The 22529-nt window shown below is 38.7% G+C and overlaps 1 protein-coding gene across 3 annotated transcripts; it reads right to left on the bottom strand.

Annotated features, from left to right (window-relative positions):
• Positions 1 to 255: 255 nt before the first annotated feature.
• LOC144986625 (acyl-coenzyme A thioesterase 5-like) lies at positions 256 to 20519 on the bottom strand. 3 transcript variants are annotated; one of them, XM_078934188.1, is made up of 5 exons: positions 20248 to 20412; positions 19883 to 20056; positions 12466 to 12927; positions 7398 to 7585; positions 256 to 1085 (listed from the first exon to the last, which is right to left on the bottom strand). In XM_078934188.1, exons 3-5 carry the CDS (start codon positions 12920 to 12922, stop codon positions 498 to 500), a joined length of 1233 nt encoding a protein of 410 aa, XP_078790314.1. In that variant the 5' UTR covers positions 12923 to 12927; positions 19883 to 20056; positions 20248 to 20412; the 3' UTR covers positions 256 to 497. The 3 variants fall into 3 exon arrangements, with proteins under 3 accessions (XP_078790314.1, XP_078790312.1, XP_078790313.1); XM_078934186.1 differs by lacking the exons at positions 19883 to 20056; positions 20248 to 20412 and adding an exon at positions 20419 to 20519; XM_078934187.1 differs by lacking the exon at positions 19883 to 20056 and having other exon boundaries at positions 20248 to 20495.
• Between the last annotated feature and the right edge of the window lie 2010 nt (positions 20520 to 22529).

Here is a 22529-nt window from a genome sequence, read left to right as displayed (position 1 = left end):
AATTATAAAATATATAACAATACAGATCATACTAAGGGGTAGACCCACATTAAGACTCATTTAAATGTTAAAACAACTCCAACTTCGTGTTCTCATTCAGTCTCGCGTCAGCTCAGCGTTCACTTTCATCTCACCGCCTACTCTCGCCAATTTTTCCGCAGATTGGGCAATGTCATTACATTCTCTTATATACAAACTCAAGTTTGGCATAAGCAGTGATTGTGTCTGAAAAGAAGTCAACGAGCAATAAGCCACTGACACAAAAGAACACAGTTTATTTGAAATATTGCAAATAGAAAAAGGGAAAAATAAAAATGTCTTAAAAAGACGAGGCTTAAGTAATTTTGGGACTTCTTCCCCATTGTACTCTTGAAAAGAAGAGTAGATTTACAATACCTATGTAGATTGATGTGGCTACAGTAATCAAGAAAATTAGAATGACTTCAATGTTGAAAGTCATAATTACTTTTCACTTCATTTAAATCTATCATTTGACATTATTCTTCACAAGTCACATGACTTCTTAAGAACTCCTGGATCTTCTTCCACAGGTGAACTTCAGCTGCCACGTGGGCCCTTGGTTCACCCCCCCACAGTAGTGCCGTTTTTAAAAACATGTGGAAACTGGAGTGGCAGAACGGTCCATAAGGGGGCTCTATCATGTGTCCAGCTCTTGGATAACACACACTCTCAAAGTTTTTCTTCCCATGACGCTTCAGTCTCTCCTCCATCTCCATCATGTAAATGTTGCTGTCCCAATTAAGGTCGTCCTCTGAGGCCACAAAAAGGAAATGTGTGTTTGCTTGTTCAATGGGGATTAAAGTAGCTCTGTTCTCTTCTTTTAGAGGGTCATGCATGGCGTACTTTGCAATGAAAGCTCCTGACTGTGTAGGAATTAGTTTCTTGGTGTCAAACATTAAAGCAGGGAGAATTTGTTTTTTCTTATAGAACAGAGGTAATACAGTGTTGGCTGAACAGCCACAAATCCAAACCACAGCCTCCACACCCGGGACAAAAGCAGCGAGAGAAAGGGCAACATCTGCTGACTTTGATTTTGAAATAATACCAATCCGTTTACTGCCCACCTGCAATCAAAGCAGAAGATAAGACACATAAATAAAATGAACATTTCAAGCAATTAATCAAACTGAACTTGATACATTTAATATTTAACCATTTAACATCTGAGCTTTAGCTCTAGTGTTGAGTTTTCTTGAACTGCCTCTTCAACCGTTTACTCAATTAACATATTTCCAGTAGATTTGAAAGTTGAGAAAAGCAGCTTTGCGCTGAAAAGCCAAAACTTTTCAGTAATAAATGGTAAACTCAATAAAAATTAGTCCCTCATCAAACCAAATCATTTCAGTCAATCAGTCAGTTACCTAGAGAGTGCAAAGTAATCCAACTTTGGAGGCCTGAAGTTGGATAATCAAACAAAAAAGTCACATTAGCCTTTCCATATTTATGTAAAAGATAATAAAAAATATACATGTAAGTTAAAACGTTTTTTCTGATTTGTAAAAATGCATAAAAAGCAAATTTGCAGCTTTCCTTTTTTTCATATAGAAGATCTTGTTAGTCCAAGTTTTGAGAAAAACTGTAGTCCTGAGAAAACTCAATTCATGCTAAAACTATCTATAACCCTTGTGCTATCTTAGATGACCCCACCCTTCCATTGACGTGTTCCCCCTACCATGACAAAGGTGGATAAAGATGGAAAGATTTCATGTAATCCATGGACACCAGTGAAGATCACAAATCATTGAAGAAAAAAGGTTCAGAGCACTGTCTAGTGGGTCTAGATCAGTGTTTTTCAACCTTTTTTGAGCCACGGCACACTTGACAAAAATCCCGCGGCACACCAGCATCCCAAAAAAAAAAAAAAAAGCAGAAACTCATAGTCTGTTTTGATCTACAGCCCCCCCCCCCCGGCAATCTGACGTGCATTTTTGTGATAATTGTGGCAGAAAAAGCAGGAAGTTGCAGATGTTTTTCTAAAAGATGTAATAAAAGTTAAGTTACATACAAACTGTATGTTCGTTGTGTTTTCAAGACGCTGTCCCTTTAAGCCAATGCATCATGGGAGATGTAGTGTGAAAACTGCGAGAAAACGGCAGAAAGACTCGCATCTCTGAGCTTCATGGTTTTGTTCACTTGTTCCACGGTCTGATACCGGATTCTGTGGAAAGCTACACCGCTAAAGACGAGCTTTAGCTGGTGTTTTTGTCTGAACTGACTGAGTTATGAGCTAAATTGGAACAAGGAAGTGGAGACTTTAACCACTTCTGATTGGTCAGACTGATGACATGTGATTAAGCCTTCAAGAATGATTGGTGGAGTCGTGGAGACGGTAAAAGCTGCGGGACTTTTCCCTTACACAGTTATAGCTGCAGCTATTTCGCGTTACCGTCATTCTTATCAAAATGTCTTTAATAGAATCAAATAAACACAAAGAAAAAAGTATTTTATGATCGTTTATATTCCTAACTACTCAGTGTTTTATCAGGACCTGTTTGGATGAACAAAGAGCTGATTTCCTGATGGGAAATGTTTTTAGATCAGTGAATGAGGGCAATTCTCCACGGCACACTTGACCATCTCCCACGGCACACTAGTGTGCCGCGGCACACTGGTTGAAAAACACTGGTCTAGATGACCCAACTCCCAACGTTAAAGTGCCTAGGATAGCACAAGGGTTACAACCATTGAGATTTGATAAACACACTTATGAGACCCCTATCTCATTGGGATGATCTAAACTCCCCCTAAAAACCCATTGTATATAACTTGGTCCGTTCTTCTGCCCTGTAGTTCATCATCATTCCACTAGGGACAGTAGAAGGGCCTTTCATGCTCATTTCAAAATTGCTCCTTCCATGACATCTCAGAAACACTTTTCAACAATATTTAAAACTCTTAGGTGAAATCAAAAGGAAATGTTAAAAAACTAAGCAAAAGAAGAAACTGGAAACTTTTTTTTTCGTGATTGTGTTTTGGTTTCTGAAATTTTGTTTTGGTTTCAACAATTCAATGTTTTTTATTGTTAGTTTTGCTTTTTGACTTCTGGGTACTTCAGGGCCAACGTGCTAAACCATATATTGTAACATGACTGTGAAACAGACATGGATATTCTTTTACAACCTGAACCAATTATATTGCTAAAATACAGCATTAATAAAAAATAATAATAAAGTAATTTCTACCCAAAATAGCTAAAAATAGGTGATGGAAAAATGACCTAAATGACCCAACTCCAAATGTTAAAATGCCTAGGATAGCACGAGGGTTAATGGCACAAAGTGAGGCTGTCACAACCCAATCAATGGAAAATCAGGCCTAATCAGGTAGTTTGCAGACTCGAATGAAATCGGATCCTGATCATAGATCGGAAATATATTTTATTCCCTTTTAATATGATCAGTGGATTTCAAGCCTAATGGATAAATACTCTATTTGAATTCTGCATATAATGAACAATCACATTATTTTATTTTTTGTAAAGCACAGCAGAATACTGCACTAGTTTCAGCAAGAGGTGCACAAAAACATTTAGCTAAACTGTCACAGACTCTGATTCCTGGCTCAATAAGTCTTTTGATAAAGATTTCAAATTGACAGCAAGTGTCTCAGGTTATGCCTTGATTCAAAGAACGACCTACGAAGACCTTTCTGAATCAAAAAGATCAGGTTTTTGTTTCTTTTAATAAGACTGGCTCTCTCTGTAACACCAAAAAAGAAATGGCAATGAGACAGCTGCCAAGGGACTGTTGCTGTTAACGGAAACTCATTGCTTTTAAGTTATAAGAATTTTTGACAAGAACTAAACCAAATATGATCAAATATGTCCAATAACTCTGAAGATATTAAAGCTAAAGTGACCATACTTTCTCACATGACTACTTATCACCAATTTCTACTATTTATTAGTTAAGAATGTTTTACTCGTTTTTTATCTGATTGTTCAAATTATTCCACATAAGCACACTGTTTAATTTGTAAATGACAACAGAGTGTGAATAAAATAAAAATAGGGGCCAACCATTTTTTTTTTTTTTTTTGCTGTTTTCAATTTTTGAAAATGTTTTACCAAAGTATTAGATTGGGATTCTGTATCACCAAATTCTCAAAGTCAAATGTGAATCAGGATGGGGCCAAAAAAACCCAGAGCGGGACATCCCTTGCAGGAAGAATAATCATTTTTATTATTTTTTTTTAAATCTTGACTTGTGTACTTATCTCTCACACGTGGGAGTAATCTCTATGTTACAGTTCTGACAGGTGCATTTTCTTTTAGAATTTGTACATTTCAAGCAATCAAAACAAAGAAAGAAGACCCCAAAAAAACACTAGTCACTAAATTAGACACACTCGTCCTACTGCTTGTTAACACAAATCTCTAATCTGCTACAGTTCAAAATGAGCATCAGAAAGGGGTAGATAGGTGATTTAAGTGACTTTGAACGTGGCATAGTTGTTGGTGCCAGTCGGGCTGATCTGAGTATTTTAGAAACTAGTGATCTACTTTTTCATGCACAACCATCTTTAGGGTTTACAGAAAGTGGTCCAAAAAAGGGAAATTATCCAGTGATAATAGTTCATGTTAATTATCCAGTTCTTTGGCCAGAAATGCCAAAGTTGAAATATCCAGACTGGTTCCAGCAGATAGATACGCAACAGAAACTCAAATAATACTAGTAACAACCGAGGTACAGTTGTGCTCTTAATTTTACATACCCTGGAAGAAATTGTGATTTAAACAAATAGGTAACACTTTATATTAAGATTCCTTAACAAGCTTTGTTAACACATTAACAAGCATTATAAATGAATTTATATGGTGTTAGTAAGACATTTATTAGTACAATAAGTCTAATAAGGTTTATTAAATTACTTAGTTAACACATTTACAAGCATTATTAGGATGTTTTTAAGATGCTAATGATGCATTTACTGATATTTTAGGTGCCTAACAAATGTGTCAGTGTTAATAAGCTTAATAAGATTTATTAACAACCTTTGTTAACAAATTAAGAAGTATTATTGTTGTTTGGGGTTTTAGTAAGATATTTATTAGCATTATGGATGCCTGACACAAGCTGAAGTGTTCATAAGCTTAATAAGTTTTATTAACTAACGTAACAAATTAATAGACTTTATTAATGTGTCAGATGCTAGGAAGATATTTATTAGCATTATAGATGTCTTGCAAATACCTGAAAGTGTTAATAAGATTTATTAACATCTAAAGTCAGACCATTGTCTTCTAAATACATATTACTAAACTGTTTATAAGCTTTACAAATGTATTAATTAACTTTGTTAATAGTTTATTAATTGTTTTGCAGCACCTCATCTAAAGTGTGGACGTTTTTTACCACAAACAACCACAAATCATAAAGATTGTAAAAAGAACTTTATGACATTAAAACAGACTAAACATACACAAATCGTTCTGTAAAAGATATATAATAATTTAATTCAGATAAATATATTTTTTTTAAAATATATATACTGGTGTTGGATGACTAGCATCATAGCTAATAAAGATAAAGTATTAGCATCTATCCTGAGTGAAACATTCATTGCAAATCCCATCACCAGGAGACAGTTCTCTGCATTCAATGCCAACTGCATTCAACCACTGTTGCCTTGCTTCAAAGTCCACTAGAAAGTTGCACAAGCCAGTCATTTTTGAAGAACGAAGACAATAAACCTACAGGAGCCATGCTAAAGCTAACACGCTAACGACCGACCGGTACAGAATCAAAGATGGGCGGGGCTTTTTTTCGTCACCTGTGTGAAAGCAAAGTCAAAGAGGCCATTCAATTGGCTGAAAGTGAGCACGCCTGTTTTGCTGATGAGTTTGATTGACAGATTCATTACCCAATGGTGACATTAGTTAACCTGCCCATCTTTGATTCATAATCAAAGATGGGCAGGTTAGCGTGTTAGCTTTAGAATGGCTCCTTTAGGTTTATTGTCTTCGTTCTTCAAAAATTACTGGCTTGTGCAACTTTCTTGTGGACTTTGAAGCAAGGAAACAGTGGTTGAAGGCAGAGAACTGTCTCCTGGTGATGGGATTTGCAATGAATGTTTCACTCAGGATAGATGCTAATACTTTATCTTTATTAGCTATGATGCTAGTCATCCAACACCAGTATATATATTTTAAAAAAATTTTATTTGTCTGAATTAAATTTTTTATATATCTTTTACAGAACGATTTGTGTATGTTTAGTGTGTTTTAATGTCATAAACTAAAGTTCTTTTTACAATCTTTATGATTTGTGGTTGTTTGTGGTAAAAAACGTCCACACTTTAGATGGGGTGCTGCAAAACAATTAATAAACTATTAACAAAGTTATTTAATACATTTGTAAAGCTTATAAGCAGTTTAGTAATATGGATTCAGAAGACAATGGTCTGACTTTAGATGTTAATAAATCTTATTAACACTTTCAGGTATTTGCAAGACATCTATAATGCTAATAAATATCTTCCTAGCATCTGACACATTAATAAAGTCTATTAATTTGTTACGTTAGTTAATAAAACTTATTAAGCTTATGAACACTTCAGCTTGTGTCAGGTGTCCATAATGCTAATAAATATCTTACTAAAACCCCAAACAATAAAAATACTTCTTAATTTGTTAACAAAGGTTGTTAATAAATCTTATTAAGCTTATTAACACTGACACATTTGTTAGGCACCTAAAATATCAGTAAATGCATCATTAGCATCTTGAAAACATCCTAATAATAATGCTTGTAAATGTGTTAACTAAGTAATTTAATAAACCTTATTAGACTTATTGTACTAATAAATGTCTTACTAACACCATATAAATTCATTTATAATGCTTGTTAATGTGTTAACAAAGCTTGTTAAGGAATCTTAATATAAAGTGTTACCAAATATTTTTGGAGGGTTTTTAAAACACACAGTAACAGTGGCACGGGTGGTTGAGCAGGTTGTCAAAGGATTGAAGGGTCAGCAGTTCGATCCCCGCTCCCCTCAGTCGACTGTCGTTGTGTCCTTGGGCAAGACATTTAACCCTCCCTGCCTCCAGTGTGACTCCACTGGTGTGTGAATGTGTATGAATGTCCTGGTGATGGTCAGAGGGGCCGTGGGAGTGAACTGGCAGCCATGCCTCTGTCATCACCAAGTCTGAATGAGGAGTGAATGAATAATGGACACTTTGTAAGAACTTTGAGCATCTGGAAAAGTGCAGATAAATCGAACCCATTATTATTATTAAAAACTAGTCACACATTTAATGTCAAATTAATAACATTCATATGTTAATGTAACTCTATATTTCCAAGATCACACTGTTCCTCATTGGTTTGAAATACTTTCCAACATGTGAGTCATTATTAGATGAAATTTGTTACCTTTGGTTGTTGCAGCAAGAAATTAATTGCTTCCTCAAAAGGGTCCAGGTGTATCATTTTCAAGTTATCTGTTTTTTTAAGAGTGATTGGAAGCGTGAGAACCACAAATCCTTTATCGGCCAGCAGAGCTGCTCTTTTCTCTGACATCATGGTGCACAGATCCAACACAGCAGGGAATGGACCTTTTCCTACAAGAAACAGAAAAGGTGCTTTGAAAATAGTTGTGATTTTTTTTTTTTTGGTATTTTTTTTTTAAACGATGTACACTGTTTTAAAACCCTTGTGCTATCTTAGATGAACCCACCCTTGCATTGACATGTGATTCCTACCATGACAAAGGTGGATAAAGGTGGAAAGATTTCATGTAATCCATGGACACCAGTGAAGATCACAAATCATTGAAGAAAAAAGGTTCAGAGCTCTGTCCAGTGGGTCTAGATGACCCAACTCCCAATGTTAAAGTGCCTAGGATAGCACAAGGGTTACTGCATCTATCTTCAAGTTTCATGTTTTACTATTTGAAAGCCTGTTTATCACTCATTTTGAATGGAACCACGTTAGTAAGGATAACGCCAGTGTGGCATTAGCAAGAGAGCTGAGCATGTGGGTTCTGCCCATAAAATAATTATTTGCCAACATACTAATTCTTCTATGGAGTTTGTTTAGTGTTTGATGGTTTTGATGATTCAAACAAGAAAAATTGTCATTTAAGCGATTCCTATTTTATCAAACTGGATCTGTCAAGTCAAATCGAATAGGCCCACAATACAAGTCCCGCCTGGGGGACCTGGAACAGAACACCAATGGGGGACCTTTCTGTGTGGAGTTTGCATGTTCTCGCAATGCATGCGTGTGTTAGGATTATGGTCTCTTCCCACTCCTACCGGGGAATCATCGCCTCACCTGTTTCCAGTCTCCTCATCAACCTTCAGCCTATTTATGGACTCCTCACCATCCAGCCGATGTCAATCCGTCTGCTCTCAGCGGTAGAGTATTGACCCATGCTAAGCTCTAGACCTCGTCTAAGCCGATTCTGTGCCTATGCCTATGCCAAGAACCTTAATCCACTGTTTGTCTGCTCTTTCAGAAATTGGCTCCAGCGTCTTCCTCACCTCTGATCTCATCTGCCGTCCAGGATCCAGCTGTCAAAGCCAGAACTCCCCCCCACCACCACTCGGACTGAATAAAGACTCTTTCTCATCTACCATCTCTGTTCTGTCCTGCTTCGGGGTCCAGCCTCATTAACTCTAACAGAACGGACTGACCAAATATGCACCCAGCAGGCTCAGACCCCATTAACCAGACTCTGTCTACCCATGCCTCCACCCTGGACCAACAAGGACAGATGAACAACGCTCTGTCTAACAATCAACAGACCATCTCGCAGCAATTAGCACACTCCAATCCATGCTTCAAACCATCGCTGATGCGACACACCTACCTTCGTCTTCAGCTGCTCCTCCTCCTCAGCAGCTTCCTGTGAGTTCCTCACCCATACTGCATTAGCCTTCTTGGCTAATCGCAGCTCCGCTCCATTGTCTTTTCAAGCCTTTTTGGGGCATTTCAAAGAAGTGTTTGAAACACCAAAAAAATACCACGACTCCTCCCGGAAACTGCTCAGTCTCCAACAGGATAGACGCTCTGTGGCTGAGTACTCTGCTGACTTCTGCATCCTAGCCACTGAAGCAGGTTGGGACACGCGAGCCGTACAGGAAGTGTTCTATAATGGATTAACAGACTCAATCATAGATGAACTGTTGCATTATGATAAACCGGCCTCCCTTGAGTCTGATTACACTTTCCATTCGAATTGATAACAGCGTCCGTGAGTGCCGCAGCTCACGAAACTACAAGTCCCAGCCAGCCTTCCCGAGACCCACGACACGTCCGGTCACGCCCCCTTCTGGTTTTCCTTCTGCCGAGTTTCCTGCTCAGTCATTAACCCCTGAGGAACCGATGCAGCTAGGAAGGATGTGTTAAACACCAAAGGAAAGAGAGGAGCGTTGGACCAGAGGAGAATGTTTTTACTGTGGCAGTAAAAAACACCAAGTGGCAGTCTGCCCCCTCAAGCCAAAAGAGAGAGCCCTTCAGTGATTATGGGGACACTGAAGGGCGCTGATTCCGACTTTCAAACCCCAGCTAGAACTGAATTCCTGTTCTCTCTCTCATTTGGTTCCTGGTCCTGATCCATATCCTCCCTAATAAACTCCGGGGCTGAGGGAAACTTCATCAATAGGAACCTGGCCCTTGAAGCCGGACTAACTCTCCTCCCCCTGGACCCCTGCTTAAAGGTCAGTGCAGTTAACGGACAAACTCTTATTCTGATTCAGCACCAGACTATCCTGTTGTTATGTTTTTCAGACAACCACTGTGAATCTCTCCAGTTCTATGTTTTTAAGGCCACTTCCTGCCAGATAATTTTGGGTCATCCATGGCTTAGTTTACATAATCCTCACATTGATTGGCAGACAAATTGCATAATAAGTTGGAGTCCTTATTGCCACTCCACCTGTCTCCGCTCTGCTCTTTCTGATCCAATCTACTAATTTGCCACCTGTTTCCCCAGATCTGTCTGGCGTTCCACCAATGTATTATGACCTTGCAGCGGTGTTCAGTAAAAAAAGGCTTCCGCCCTTCCCCCTCATAGACCCTATGACATTGCCATAGATCTTCTCCTTGGTGTCACCTTACCTTCATCCAAACTGTATAGTCTTTCCAAACCAGAACTCACAGCCATGGAACAGTACATCAAGGAGTCCCTCGCTGAAGGCATAATCCGACCATCCTCTTCCCCCCTGGCAGCTGTTTTTTTCTTTGTGGAGAAGAAGGACAAGTCTCTCCATCCCTGTATCGACTACCGTCAACTTAATAAAATCACTGTAAAGAACAAATACCCCTTGCCGTTATCAAATTCAGCCTTTGAGTATCTCCAGGGAGCTTCGGTTTTCACCAAATTGGATCTCCGTAATGCTTACCATCTTGTGCGCGTACGGGAGGGAGTCAAATGGAAGACAGCATTCAACACACCTTTAGGCCACTTTGAGTGCCTGGTGATGCCTTTTGGGTTAACCAATGCACCAGCAGTATTCCAGGCCCTCGTAAATGACGTGCTCAGAGACTTTCTTAATCGGTTCATGTTCGTCTACCTGGACGACAGTCTTATCTATTCCCCCTCTCTTTATTCCCATTTCCAACATGTGCATATAGGCCTCCAAAGACTCCTCGAAAATAAACTTTACGTCAAGGCGGAAACATGTGAATTCCATGTCCCCAAGATCTCATTACTAGGTTTCGTTATTGAAAAGGGTCATGTTAACATGAATCCCGCTAAGGTCGCTGCCACTAAGGAATGGCCCCGACCAACCTCCCGTCAAGGCCTTCAGCATTTCCTTGGTTTTTCCAATTTCTATCGTCGCTTCATGCACAACTTCAGCAGCATTGTACGCCCCTAACATCCCATACATCTCCCAAGACTCCTTTTTCGTGGAGCCAGGAAGCGGAGGACGGCTTCAACCTCCTTAAGACCCGGTTCACCTCTGCCCGTGTGTTGGCCCAAGCTGATCCCTCTCGAAAGTTTGTGGTGGAGGTGGATGCCTCTGATACCGGGGTGGGGGCGTTCCTCTCCCAACACACTCTTGATGGGAAGCTTCACCCATGTGCATGCTTTTCCCACATACTGTCTCCCTCTGAACGCAATTATGACGTTGGTAATAGGGAATTGCTGGCCATTAAATTGGCCCTGGAAGAATGTCGCCATTGGCTGGAGGGTGCCGAACTTCCCTTTATAGTCTGGACAGATCATAAGAACCTCGAAAATATCGGTTCAGCCAAAAAACTCAACCCTCGTCAGGCCCATTGGGCTTTGTTTTTTAGCAGGTTTAATTTTTCTGTTTCCTTTCGCCTTGGGTCACGTAACGTTAAGCCTGACGCCCTCTCCCGCCTCCATACCAGAGACCTCCTTAAGCCCCAACCTCCCTCCCTCCTGTGTGCTTGCCAGTCTCTCCTGGGAGATCGAAACCGCCATCCAGCAAGCTCTGGCCACTGATCCAGACCATGTTCCTTCTTCCTGATGTTCCCATCGCTTGGGACTGCCACATCCACGGCCTTCCTCTGTTCTTTATCCACCACTACAACGTCTGGTTGGTTCGCCATTACCATCCTGTCAGTCCGGATCTGGAAGTCCCAAAGGGTCTTTTACAATTTTCACATTTTGACCTTGGGGTTTCCAGTTCATATTCTGCACACATGTTCCTGTATATTATTCCAGCCACTTGATTGTGGCGCTCCATGTATGCTTTACCTGCTCCATCTTACACCCTGCAGTTATATGCTGGATTGTTTCAGGCACCTCTTTGCACAGCCTTCACCTTGGATCTTGTCTGGTATGGCAGATCTGAGCCTCTATCACTCTGGTGCTCAGAGCTTGTTCCTGAGCTGCCAGGATAAATGCTTCATTGCTGTCCTAGGCCAGCCTTTTCCAGCTATTGGTAGGACTTCTTGATATCAGCCACTTCAGTTATGGTCCGGTGGTACATCCCATGCAGGGGTTTGTCCTCCCATGAGGATCTTTCCTCCAGCACTGTATCCTCTGCTCTCCATTGCCTGAGACATTCACTGAGCAAACTGTCAGTTGGGGCCTTGAGCTTGATGTATTCTTGGATCTTGGATGTTTCTTCGTGGATAGTGGCTTCCATGCCCACTAGTCCTCGACCTCCTTCGGCCACCCCTCAGTCCAGAAAAGCTTAGTGCTACGAACAGCTAAGATACTGCGCAAGACCCTCAAGCTCCCAGGCCCCTGGTAGAGGACCCGAGCTTGGAGGAGAAACCATCTGCGGAGGGTGAGAGGGGAGTTTTTTCTTTTAATATATGTAGACCATTTGAGCACTTTTATAGTAACAAGGAGAACATACAAACTCCACACCAAAGCCTTCTTACCTTCTCACTTCTGTGAGGCAGGAGCACTAACCACTGTATCACCGTGTAGCCCCAAAACAAATTTTTTTTATTGCCTTTTACTGATTTCCTTTAACCCAACAGAATGTTATGTGAGTTAGGTAACTATCCATACCTGGGGGAGTAAAAAGAACTCCATGAAAGTTCCCTTCTTCCACAGAAACTCGGCTGACCCCGTCTGCCATCAGATACCTCTCATTGGTCGCCTCTGCCAGCATCCGGTCCTGTTCCTCCTCATCGTGCACAGAGAACTTCACCATGTGTGGCTCTAAAGCTTTGTCCTTAACAAAAAGTTTGTTAACAATGTTTGGTTTCAGCGTCGTCAGTAGACCCATCGGTTCAACTCCAACGTAGCTCCCGCTGAGTGAGGCGTCTCTGACCAGGTCAATCTCTCCATTTCCATCAGCCCTGTAAGTGGCTGAAGAGCTGAACAGAACTCCTCTTTCATCAGTCGAGCTGGCTTTAATGCGGACCACCTGCCTGGATTTCAGATGTGACACTTTTACCTGAATGAGTTTGTCGTACAAACACCTGGCACTTGGGAGCAGCCTCAGTCTGACTTGAGAGCTCATCTTGTCTGAGGAAAAACATATTTGGATCATTCATGTGGCAGTCAGGGAAGGAAAGTGAGACAGTCTTACCAGACCTCTCAGAAAAATATTAAACTCTAAAAATGATCCCTTTCATTAAACATTCCTCCCTGTTCATTGATCTGTGTCATGGAGGATTTTGTTTAATTTAGATGTTTTCTTTAAAATTATCTGGATTTACTGGTTAAATTGTTAAACAACTAGAGAAACCCAAAGTAAAGCAGAAACCTCACCTGATTGCCTTTCAGTGCCTGAACCCTCACAAAATGGATCATTGTACCATTTCTGTTTCATAGTAAGTTTCCAATGTGATATTTTCATAATGTGTGTGTTTCTGTGTGCGCGTTCATGTGTGTTTGTAATGGACAGCACCCACTGGCACTAGCCTACAAAGCTTCTATTTAATGTAAACAAGCAGAAAAAAACAGAATAGTTTATTTAAAAAAACAAAAGGTTAAAAAAATTGTTTTCACATTTTTTTAAACAGTGAACAATTTAATCTTTTATTTGTAATATTTGGTATTTATGTTTAACATGTGTGTTTACTTTTACATTCAGTCTTTAAATCTGTATACTTTTTTCTAAGATGTATTGCACAATTGTTTGTGGCAAATTCTAGCATAAGGGTAAAGAGAATTGTAGCAATTATATGGAAGTTTTTTCTGTTCCATCAGATTCTGAATTTTTTTAACCCTTGAATTTTCTTTGACTATTTTAAACCTTTGCATTTTTTCTGAATTTTTTTGGAGCTTTAATTAATAAAACAGCAAAAAAAATTTCCCACAAAACATTATTTTCTATCTTAAATATTTCAGTACTTTTATTTTCGAGACTCAACATTTTGATGGCTCAGAAATTCGATGACAAAAATTTCGATGGGAAACAGGTCGCTTTTATTGTCTCACTGGAACAACTAGTCAATCTACAGTACGAACACATCGATATTCAGCCAATCAAATCGTGAAAAAATCGTGATGTCAGCGTTTGCTACGTTCTGAATTTACTGAATCACTGTTTTCATAATGTACCAAGATTGAGCTGCTTTGGAGAGATCTGTGGGTTGCTGTGACCAGCATCTACTACAATGTTCTCCACCAACTTGAGGAAGAGGGCTTCCAGCGTTCAACACCTCTTCTGCTGCCACTGTGTGTTTCTACAGGATGACCTGGACACTGTTGGGATACTCGTCCTTCAAGAACCGAGAGTACAAATATATCGAATAGTTTATGATGCTGGTTTGTTTGCTCTTTACTATTTATTTCTTTGTGTGGCTTGTGTTCCTCAGGACATGAAGATTCCCCATATTGAGTGGGAGGAGAGTGGACTTCCACATCAGGACTATTCAGATGTATTGGGCCAAACTTCCAACAGCCCACTAACAGATGAACAAATGGCAGCTTTAAGAAGTGCTGTTGACCTAAGAGCGGAATTAGACTCTTTTGGCTGGGATGTTTTTTTGCAGCTGTTTAGTTTTGGGATTATTTGTTTCCACAATAAGGGGAAAAAAACATTCTGTGAAGAGGCTAGTGAGGAAAGCTGAAAAATAATTTAAAAATGTGTCAAACAAATTAGTTATTAGTGTATTTTTAATATACAAGAGTTTTAGATGAACACTAATGTGGAAAAAGTCCTTACACAACAAAAAACAAACAAACAAAAACGACCACAGTGTGACTTTAAAACCTTTTCATTACCAAAAATTAAATAAAACAAAAATACATAAACATCTTTTTGCATCAGTGGTTTATTTGAGAGCAGAAAACTCAATGTATTTACAAGAACAGTAAAATAAAACCATGAATTCACAGGAGCCCAAATCCTGTATGACATGTCCCAATACAGGCAAGGAGATCACATCTGAAAGATGTGTAGTCTTTGTAATGACCTGGAATTTTCTAGGTCTCATAGCAGGTGGAGGCTGTGGGATAGCTGCTTCTGACGATCTCTAAAGGCTCTTCGTCAAAATCTCCCATCCCATCCAGTATTTTGCCAGGTTCATCAGTTCACCTGCTGTTCCTGTGAGGATTAAAAAGAGCAAAATCCAGAAAAGGGATTACTTTTCAGTAAATTAGTTTCAGTTTATTAGTCAAACAAAAGCAACTTTACCAACTTTACCAGATTACCAACTGAAAGTCAGTCTAGCTTTAAGGCTAGTTTGGACAAGTATGTATTTAACTGATGTAATCACACTTACTCAACTGATAAGAGTAACATAATTATTTTTTTCTTCCTGGAATTGAGATTGTTGTATAAATTCAATTTAGTAACAGCCAAACACAACTTTTATAGCACTTCCATAGATGAAAGGTAAACTTACCATTTTTAATGAACTCCTGAAGATACCCTAAGATGTGGGTTTTGGTTTCAGCAGATCAATCATCATCTTCCTCCTCCTTTGGCCAATTGATGCGTTGAACAAATATATGTAATAGGATAAAAGTGTTAAACATGTTGGGGCCGTTTTAACTTTAGTGTTCAGTATTCCCCCCCTTATTCTCAGAGGTGAGGGACCAGAGATACCCGCAAATACCCAAATAAGGAGACCCCCCCCCCCGCGGCCGAAGAATCTGTCACCGATCCTTACTCAACAAAAACACTTCTGAAATATTTTATGATGCTTCGTGAAACATTTATTGAAGAAAACTAGCATATTACTCAACCTAATGTACAACAGGACAAATCTCGCCTGTTCCTTCACTTGGAAAAATCAAGGCTGCAGTTTCATGTCACTTAGTAAGCACTGTCCACACTGGAGTCTCCTTAAGTCCTTGTCTCAGCTGCTTAGTTTGCCTTGTGACAAGCCCAATGACCTGCACACAAACAGGAATGTTTAAAAAATGATAAACCAATTTAGTAAACTCTAGGTGCCATAAACAGCAAACCACAAAATAGTGACAAGTGAAAACTTAAGACAAATCTTTATTTTCATTGCACAACCATACTTAGCACAAAGTACAATGAAATTGAGGTACTGTCACACAACAGTACAAGGGCATATACATCATTTTCTCCTGAATGAACTAATTATGTGTACTTTTAATGGTGAATGGAAATGTCTAGATTAGGAGTCGGTAACCCGCCACCGTTGGCACGTGGAGGGAAAGACAGTGGCATCCGGGGTTTTAACAACAATAAGTACTTGATCTGTCGTCTGCTAGTATTTTTAGAATTTGAAAAAAAAAAACAGGTTTGAGTGATCAGCTCTTCTCACAATGATCTTTTCTACCCTGTGGCGTTATAAAGAAAGGGTCTATTCACACAACCCTGTTACTGTGACCCCACCCACCTATCTAAATACTGCCACTTTTTTTGCATCAGCCTTCATGAACTGGTGATTTAAATGAATGCTGTCCCCACAACAGTGGAACAAAAAAGTACGACAAAAAACGTAATTTGCCAGAGGTGACACAAAACAGCATTGAGCCTTTGTTTTGAAACTTGAGTGGGATGACATGAGCGTCTGTGAATGGAACGTGAGTGCATGCACGAGTGGAAAAGTGCCAAGCTGATCCACAAGCTGTTGCACATGTTTATGACCGTAGAGCAGGTTTTTTGGTCTTGTTTTTGGGCTGACATTTATTAAGTTACAAGTTCAGTTTGTTGAATAATAACCAAGCGAGGTCAAATTCAACTCAGACTTACTTTCTGTTCTGCCAAATGTCAATATGAAAAAAAAAAAAAAAAAGTCAATATGAACTGTGAACAAGTTTTAAAGTTGATAATAATATTACAGCTGATCACAACGCTGTTCAATAGTGGAAAAATGTAAATGACCATTATTAAATAAACTAATATTAATAGAATTGTACATGCAATAAAAGCCCCATCACAGAATGTACTTGCATTAAGTTATTCAGGTCTTGTCTCATAATTTAACTTCTTTCTCTTTCGGCTTTACCCAACAGGGGTCGCCACAGCGAACAAGTCGCATAGTAAACTTGGCAATGTTTTACACCGGATGCCCTTCCTGACGCAACCTTCTCAAAGCAACCGGGCTTGGGACCGGCACAGAAGTAGAAAAGGGAACAGGGAGCAGCCCGGAGTCAAACCCTGGTTTCACGGACGGAAGGCGCCGCAAACCAGCACGAGTTAAACCGGCTCTTGTCTCATATTTAACAAAAGATTTAAAAAATAAAAAAAAAACTTACTTTTTCATGTTGATGGTTGTGAAGTTCTTGGAAATATCTTTATTTTTTTTACATATCCAATCCTACTGATGAAAAAGATACTTGATCTGCTTTTTGTGAGTTCAGTAACATTTCAGATCTATTAGAAATGTTTTTGTATTTCTTTGTATTAGAGTTTGCATAATAGTTGTTGATGGCAAAGTTAAGTAGAACATTTAGAATCGTGGGTGGATGTCATAAACCCTGCTGACCCTCCTTCTTTTCACATTCCTCCATCCATTTTAGAAGAACATAAACACTCACCTGAGCACAGGTGTTAGCTCACCTTTGCACAAACACTTTGTGTGATAGAATTAAATATTTCACACTAGTTGGTTTGAAGGCATAAGTGTGCATGTTTGAACACTATCTGTATTGTGTACATGTTGACATGTGGACATTTTTTCTGCCAACAGGTGTGTTTATAACATTTGAGTGTGTGTGGACAGGCCCCGCCCCTTCTAGATTTGTATTACATCTGAACCTGACCGTATCGATAAACATCCAGCAACTTGTTGCTTTATGCTGCTTCTTGTCCCCCCCCCCCCCCCCCCCCCCCTTATAATCACCCTTCTACCCCCCCTCTCTAACATCCCTCTCTCTTTTCTTCCCTTCTTTCCTTTTCCGTCTGGTCCAACACAATAAATTTTCAAATATGATTAAAACGAATAAAGTTTGGCCTCGATTACAAAAGGGGTTTATTCAGACATACCTCTGGTTTGTCAGAAAATTCATAACCGCTGTTGTAAAAATAAAATATGTCCAACACAAGAGGCCTTCAGCTCTCATCTGTCTGCCCAGTTAAAATAAATAAATTAAAAAATATAAATAAGGAGATGGTACTTGCTATCTGGCTATCCGGGGTCACTCCCATCACGTTAGCAGAAAAGCTAACGCGACGGGAAAATAAAAAAATCTTTATCATTTTTTTTTTAATTTGAAAATCAGATGAACGATATGTAAATCGTTGTTTTGTTTTTGATCTTAAGTTGAAAAACAGATGAACGAATGACACACGTATTGTTTCTTTTACACACACCAGAGTTAAATGTCTGGCCAATGTGACCAAGTGAAGTAAGCTGCACAGTTTCACCGTGATGACTGTGATTATTATCTTACCACAAAAACATAGTTCATGGCATGGAAAGTAAAAAACTAAAACAACAACAAAAGATGCACGTTTTTGTGCTCTATTAAACGATGTCAATGAGAAGATAATAGAGTGATATAAAGCATTATTTACTCACCGATGAACCACCAGCCCAGTTTGCTTCCTTCTTGGCCTTCAGTAGAACGTAGCAAACGCTGACGTCACGATTTGATTGGCTGGATATCGATGTGTTCTAGTTGTTCTAGTGAGACAATTAAAGCTACTTCTTTCCCATTTCATTTTTTTTTCACATCTGGACCATAGAAATGTTGAGTCTCGAAATTAAAAATACGGAAATATTTTAGGTAGAAAGTAATATTTCGGGGCATAACATTTTGCTGTTTGAATATCAAGGCTTCAAAAAAATTCAGAAACAAAATGCAAAGGTTGAAAAAATTCAGAATCTGAGAAAAACTTCCATACAATTATAAGAAAATGTCATTATATCTGACAAACATGTCAACTAGTTTTTGTTTGCTGACCCTTTACATGTCTGGGTTATCTCTTCTTTAGCTTTTTATAATTATTTCTCTTTTATTTGTGTATGTTTTTGTGTATTTTATTATGAGGGCATTATTTTATTGCATGTGCAGGTTTGGTGTTTTTGTTTTATATATAGCACCTTGAGGTGTTCTTTTTACATATAATAATAAAGTTGATGTGAATTTATATTTAATGCCACATTTAGATATGCATGCTAAATGTCCTGGAACTTTTCTGACCAGTTGTAACTTTTCCTATTTGCCAGAAAATCCCTGTTTATTTCCAGTCGTTTGTTAAATAGGCAAAATCCTCTCTTTATCTCTTAAATGGTCAAATATGACTAATTTAAGTGTTTAATAAAAGTCATTGCACATTACTGTCTGACAACTTCTATTTTAGGCACAGCTACTGTCTAACAGGAACTGCTATGAATTCTCCCTGAATGAATGAGTATCTCCACAGATTAGAATCAACTTTGAGAGATTAGGTAATATGAGTTTGTTCCACTTTAAATAAACTAATTGTAAGTATAAAAAGGCATGCAGGTTTCTAATTGATATTTACATTAATATTCTGTTGTAGCAAGCAGCTGAATGGCTCAGTTGGCTGGATGTAGTATGGGGTAAGATAATTGTCAATTAGAAACGTATGCATAAATTCAAACATTGTGCACAAATCAAACAAAAAAATATGAATACAACAATTAGTTTTACATTTGACATGTCTGTTTTGAAGAGGATTTGTCTTTGTTTGAAATTTCCCCGTTAACTCAAGGTCAGAAATATGTCATGTGGTCACAGACATTTACATCGAGTCCCGAAACATAGATTCAACTGAGTGAGCATGAGCTTTGGGCTTTATTTATTAAACTCAAACAGAACTAAACCATTTAGCATGTTATTGATCCCCAGGAAGGGAAAATATCTTTAGCACCGCTGAATTAAAAAAAAAGATTATAACAGCAACGTCTTGGTACATTTTTGGTTACCAGGCGAGAACAGCTGATAGAATAAACAATGCACCGGACCAAGAATTGGTAGGAAAAAAGAGCAGCAGACATCCCTTTTATTAAGTGTAAAAAAGTCAACGTTTTTCAAAAAAAGAGATGATAAAAAGAGAATGATAAAACAAAATGAAAAAAACCTGAGTAGGCGGCGGAGGGATTGTCTGCTTCCCTGCTAACTCCTCTCCCATCTGCTTGGCGGTGAGGGCAGCCGCAGGGAAGCGGGGTGGGGAATCCCTGCTTCGCCAGCCATTTATTCCCTGTACAGGCAGGACGGGCTCGCTCGCCCCTGTTCAGTTGTACCTTGTTCAAATCTGAACAATTAGCACGTGTAAATTTTACATTCACGACAAAAAAAAGTCGTATTCAAAACAGTGACAAATCATATTCACAACAGACATGTTAAACGTAAAAGTAAATGTTTTATACAGTTGTCTGCAAAGTTGTGCACAAAGTATGAATTTGCACAACTTTATCTTACGTTTCATTTTGACATATTCCTTACCCCATAGTGTAACTGGCACACAGGAAATCTGGGTTCCCACAGGGCGCCATGAGCTCAATCCAGTTTGGGACCCTAAGCAAGTCCTTTCACGCTGCTGCCTAAACTGTGTAGCCACAAGGGGCCCCAGACTTCAATCCAAAACTATTTAATCCAGTCTTTTGTCACACTTACATCAAAATCCACAGCAAAGAGGACAAGAGCTTTGTGAGCAACCTGATTATCAGAAATGGTGTGACAAAGGTCCTTACCTATGCAGGGACATAAGTTCTTTTATATTGCCCTGGATCCATTATCATTGGTCTATGTGGATGACATCCTGAGTGTCAGGTGCAGGAGGCGGGTCCATGTGCAGCTGCGGTTCCCTGCAGAGATCATTCCTCAGTGACTACCCAAGCAATTCAAAACTCTAAGACACATATGCACACACATCTTCATACCGGCCCCGGTCTATGGGTCACCTAGCTCCGGGTCACACACAAAAACACTATGCCATATTATTTGATGCATAAGGCACAACAGATTACAATGGACAATTTACACAGGAGATCAAACCTGAGTTTGCGTTTGCCCCCCCTTCCTTGTTTTTCCTTAAACATCAAGAACATTCTGAAATGAAGATGTGAATGGACAAAAAAGCTTGTTGGTCACTTATTTTCATGATCAAAAGCTGAATTTTTTTTCCTGCATTTCTACTTACTGTGAATTTAAGTGAAGTAAGCAAATGTTCTTAAAATATATATTAAAGAGCAGTTTGGCATTTTAAATACCTGTTCTTTTATTTCTGACTTTTCAGAGCTGATAAAACATTCAAAAATAAATGAAATATCTGAGATTACTCCAGAAACTATTTGGTGTTTTCCTAATTTTGTGCAACACCAACAGTAAAAATCCTTCCCAAAACATTTATACATTCATAAGCAAATAATCTATTCTTTCTTTATGACGAAAAGTGCAGCTGTTTTCCTCACTTCATGTCTTTTCAGTGCAGCTTTATGACAGATCTGAACAGTCCTCAATTATGGAAAAACAGTCCTGCAGAACTGTGCATCATATTTGACCTCGCCACTTTTAAATGTTAAATAAAAACTTACCTTTTTAGAGTGGCTTTTTATCCTCAGTAGTTGGTGGCATTTTTGTTTCCTTTTATTTGTTTTTATTGCATTCTTATTTATTTTAATGGATTTTATTACTGACTGCTTTTTGTCATTTTATGCTGTTTTCAATTTTGTTCTTAGTTTGTCTAACTTTTTAACTGTCTTCGGTCTTCCTTTTATTGTGAAGCACTTTGGCACTCCTAACAAAGCTGTAAATTGCTATATAAATAAAGATTCATATATTCATTAAAATCTTTAAAAAATTCTAGATGACCATTTTACAGCATCCAACCTCATCAGCGATGGTACGTTGTGAGAGGGCTTGCTTATGTAACTCAACAGTTCTGTCACATTCAAAGAAATTAAGCTTTTTTCCCATCAGGAGACCTTAACAGGGTGATTAATTAATTAATTAGACATTACTATTGAATGTCAATTTTGGCTCAAATTCTGGCTTTTAAAGGTTGGGGTCTTAAATTGTTGATCAGCTGATGAACAGTCCTTTAGATTTAAATTGTTATTTTCCATAAACTGCTAGCTAAAATGTTTGTTAAAGAGCATTTAGAAAGAAAACAAGTATTTAATTAATTCAGGTACATGATGCGTTCCCTTCATCTTTTGATCAGTGTATGATAATTATAGGTTCTTCTATTTTAACAACAGCATATTCACGTTCTTTAAAAATAAATTACAGCCAAATAATTGTACCAAATAAGATTTTCCTGCTGCAGCAAATTAACTTGAAATAAAACAGTTAGAAAAGCCAAGTCAAACATGTTTCTATCATTGTGATTTTGGCGTGCCGTCATCCTTTTTCTCCTTTTATTATCAAATTTAAACAAACATGACAACATTGGTGTAGAGACCACTTTTTTCAAATCTATCCATGTAAATGTAATTCTTTACTTTAAGCGGCGTAGTGGTAAACTTTGCCGTACAGCGAGAGACTCTTGTTCCAGCTGGCACCTTTCTTTGCAATGTTTTCAGATTCATCCTGTACGTGAGGATTTTCTGCAGCTTCCTCCCTCAGTATAAAAACATGTTTTATAGGGTATATAAAAGGTTTATAGGCTGTTAAGCTATGAAACATTACCCCTGAGTGTGAGTGTCCCCTGTGACAGACCTGTGACCTGATTAACCCTTGTGCTATCCTAGGCACTTTAACGTTGGGAGTTGGGTCATCTAGAC

This window comes from Oryzias latipes, chromosome 17, assembly GCF_053564925.1.
Source record: "Oryzias latipes strain Hd-rR chromosome 17, Olatipes_Hd-rR_3.1".
In the NCBI taxonomy this organism is placed as follows: domain Eukaryota; kingdom Metazoa; phylum Chordata; class Actinopteri; order Beloniformes; family Adrianichthyidae; genus Oryzias; species Oryzias latipes.
The sequence above is the reverse complement of the archived record's forward strand: the minus strand, read 5'-3'. Positions and strand labels throughout refer to the sequence as shown.

Excerpts from the sequence above, each read along its gene's own strand:
- LOC144986625 (XM_078934186.1), bottom strand. The coding sequence starts at position 12,922 with ATGAGCTCTCAAGTCAGACTGAGGCTGCTCCCAAGTGCCAGGTGTTTG. Across the intron at positions 7,586-12,465 it reads AGTTCTTTTTACTCCCCCAG|GAAAAGGTCCATTCCCTGCT; the intron begins GTATGGATAGTT and ends TGTTTCTTGTAG. Across the intron at positions 1,086-7,397 it reads TCTTGCTGCAACAACCAAAG|GTGGGCAGTAAACGGATTGG; the intron begins GTAACAAATTTC and ends CTTTGATTGCAG.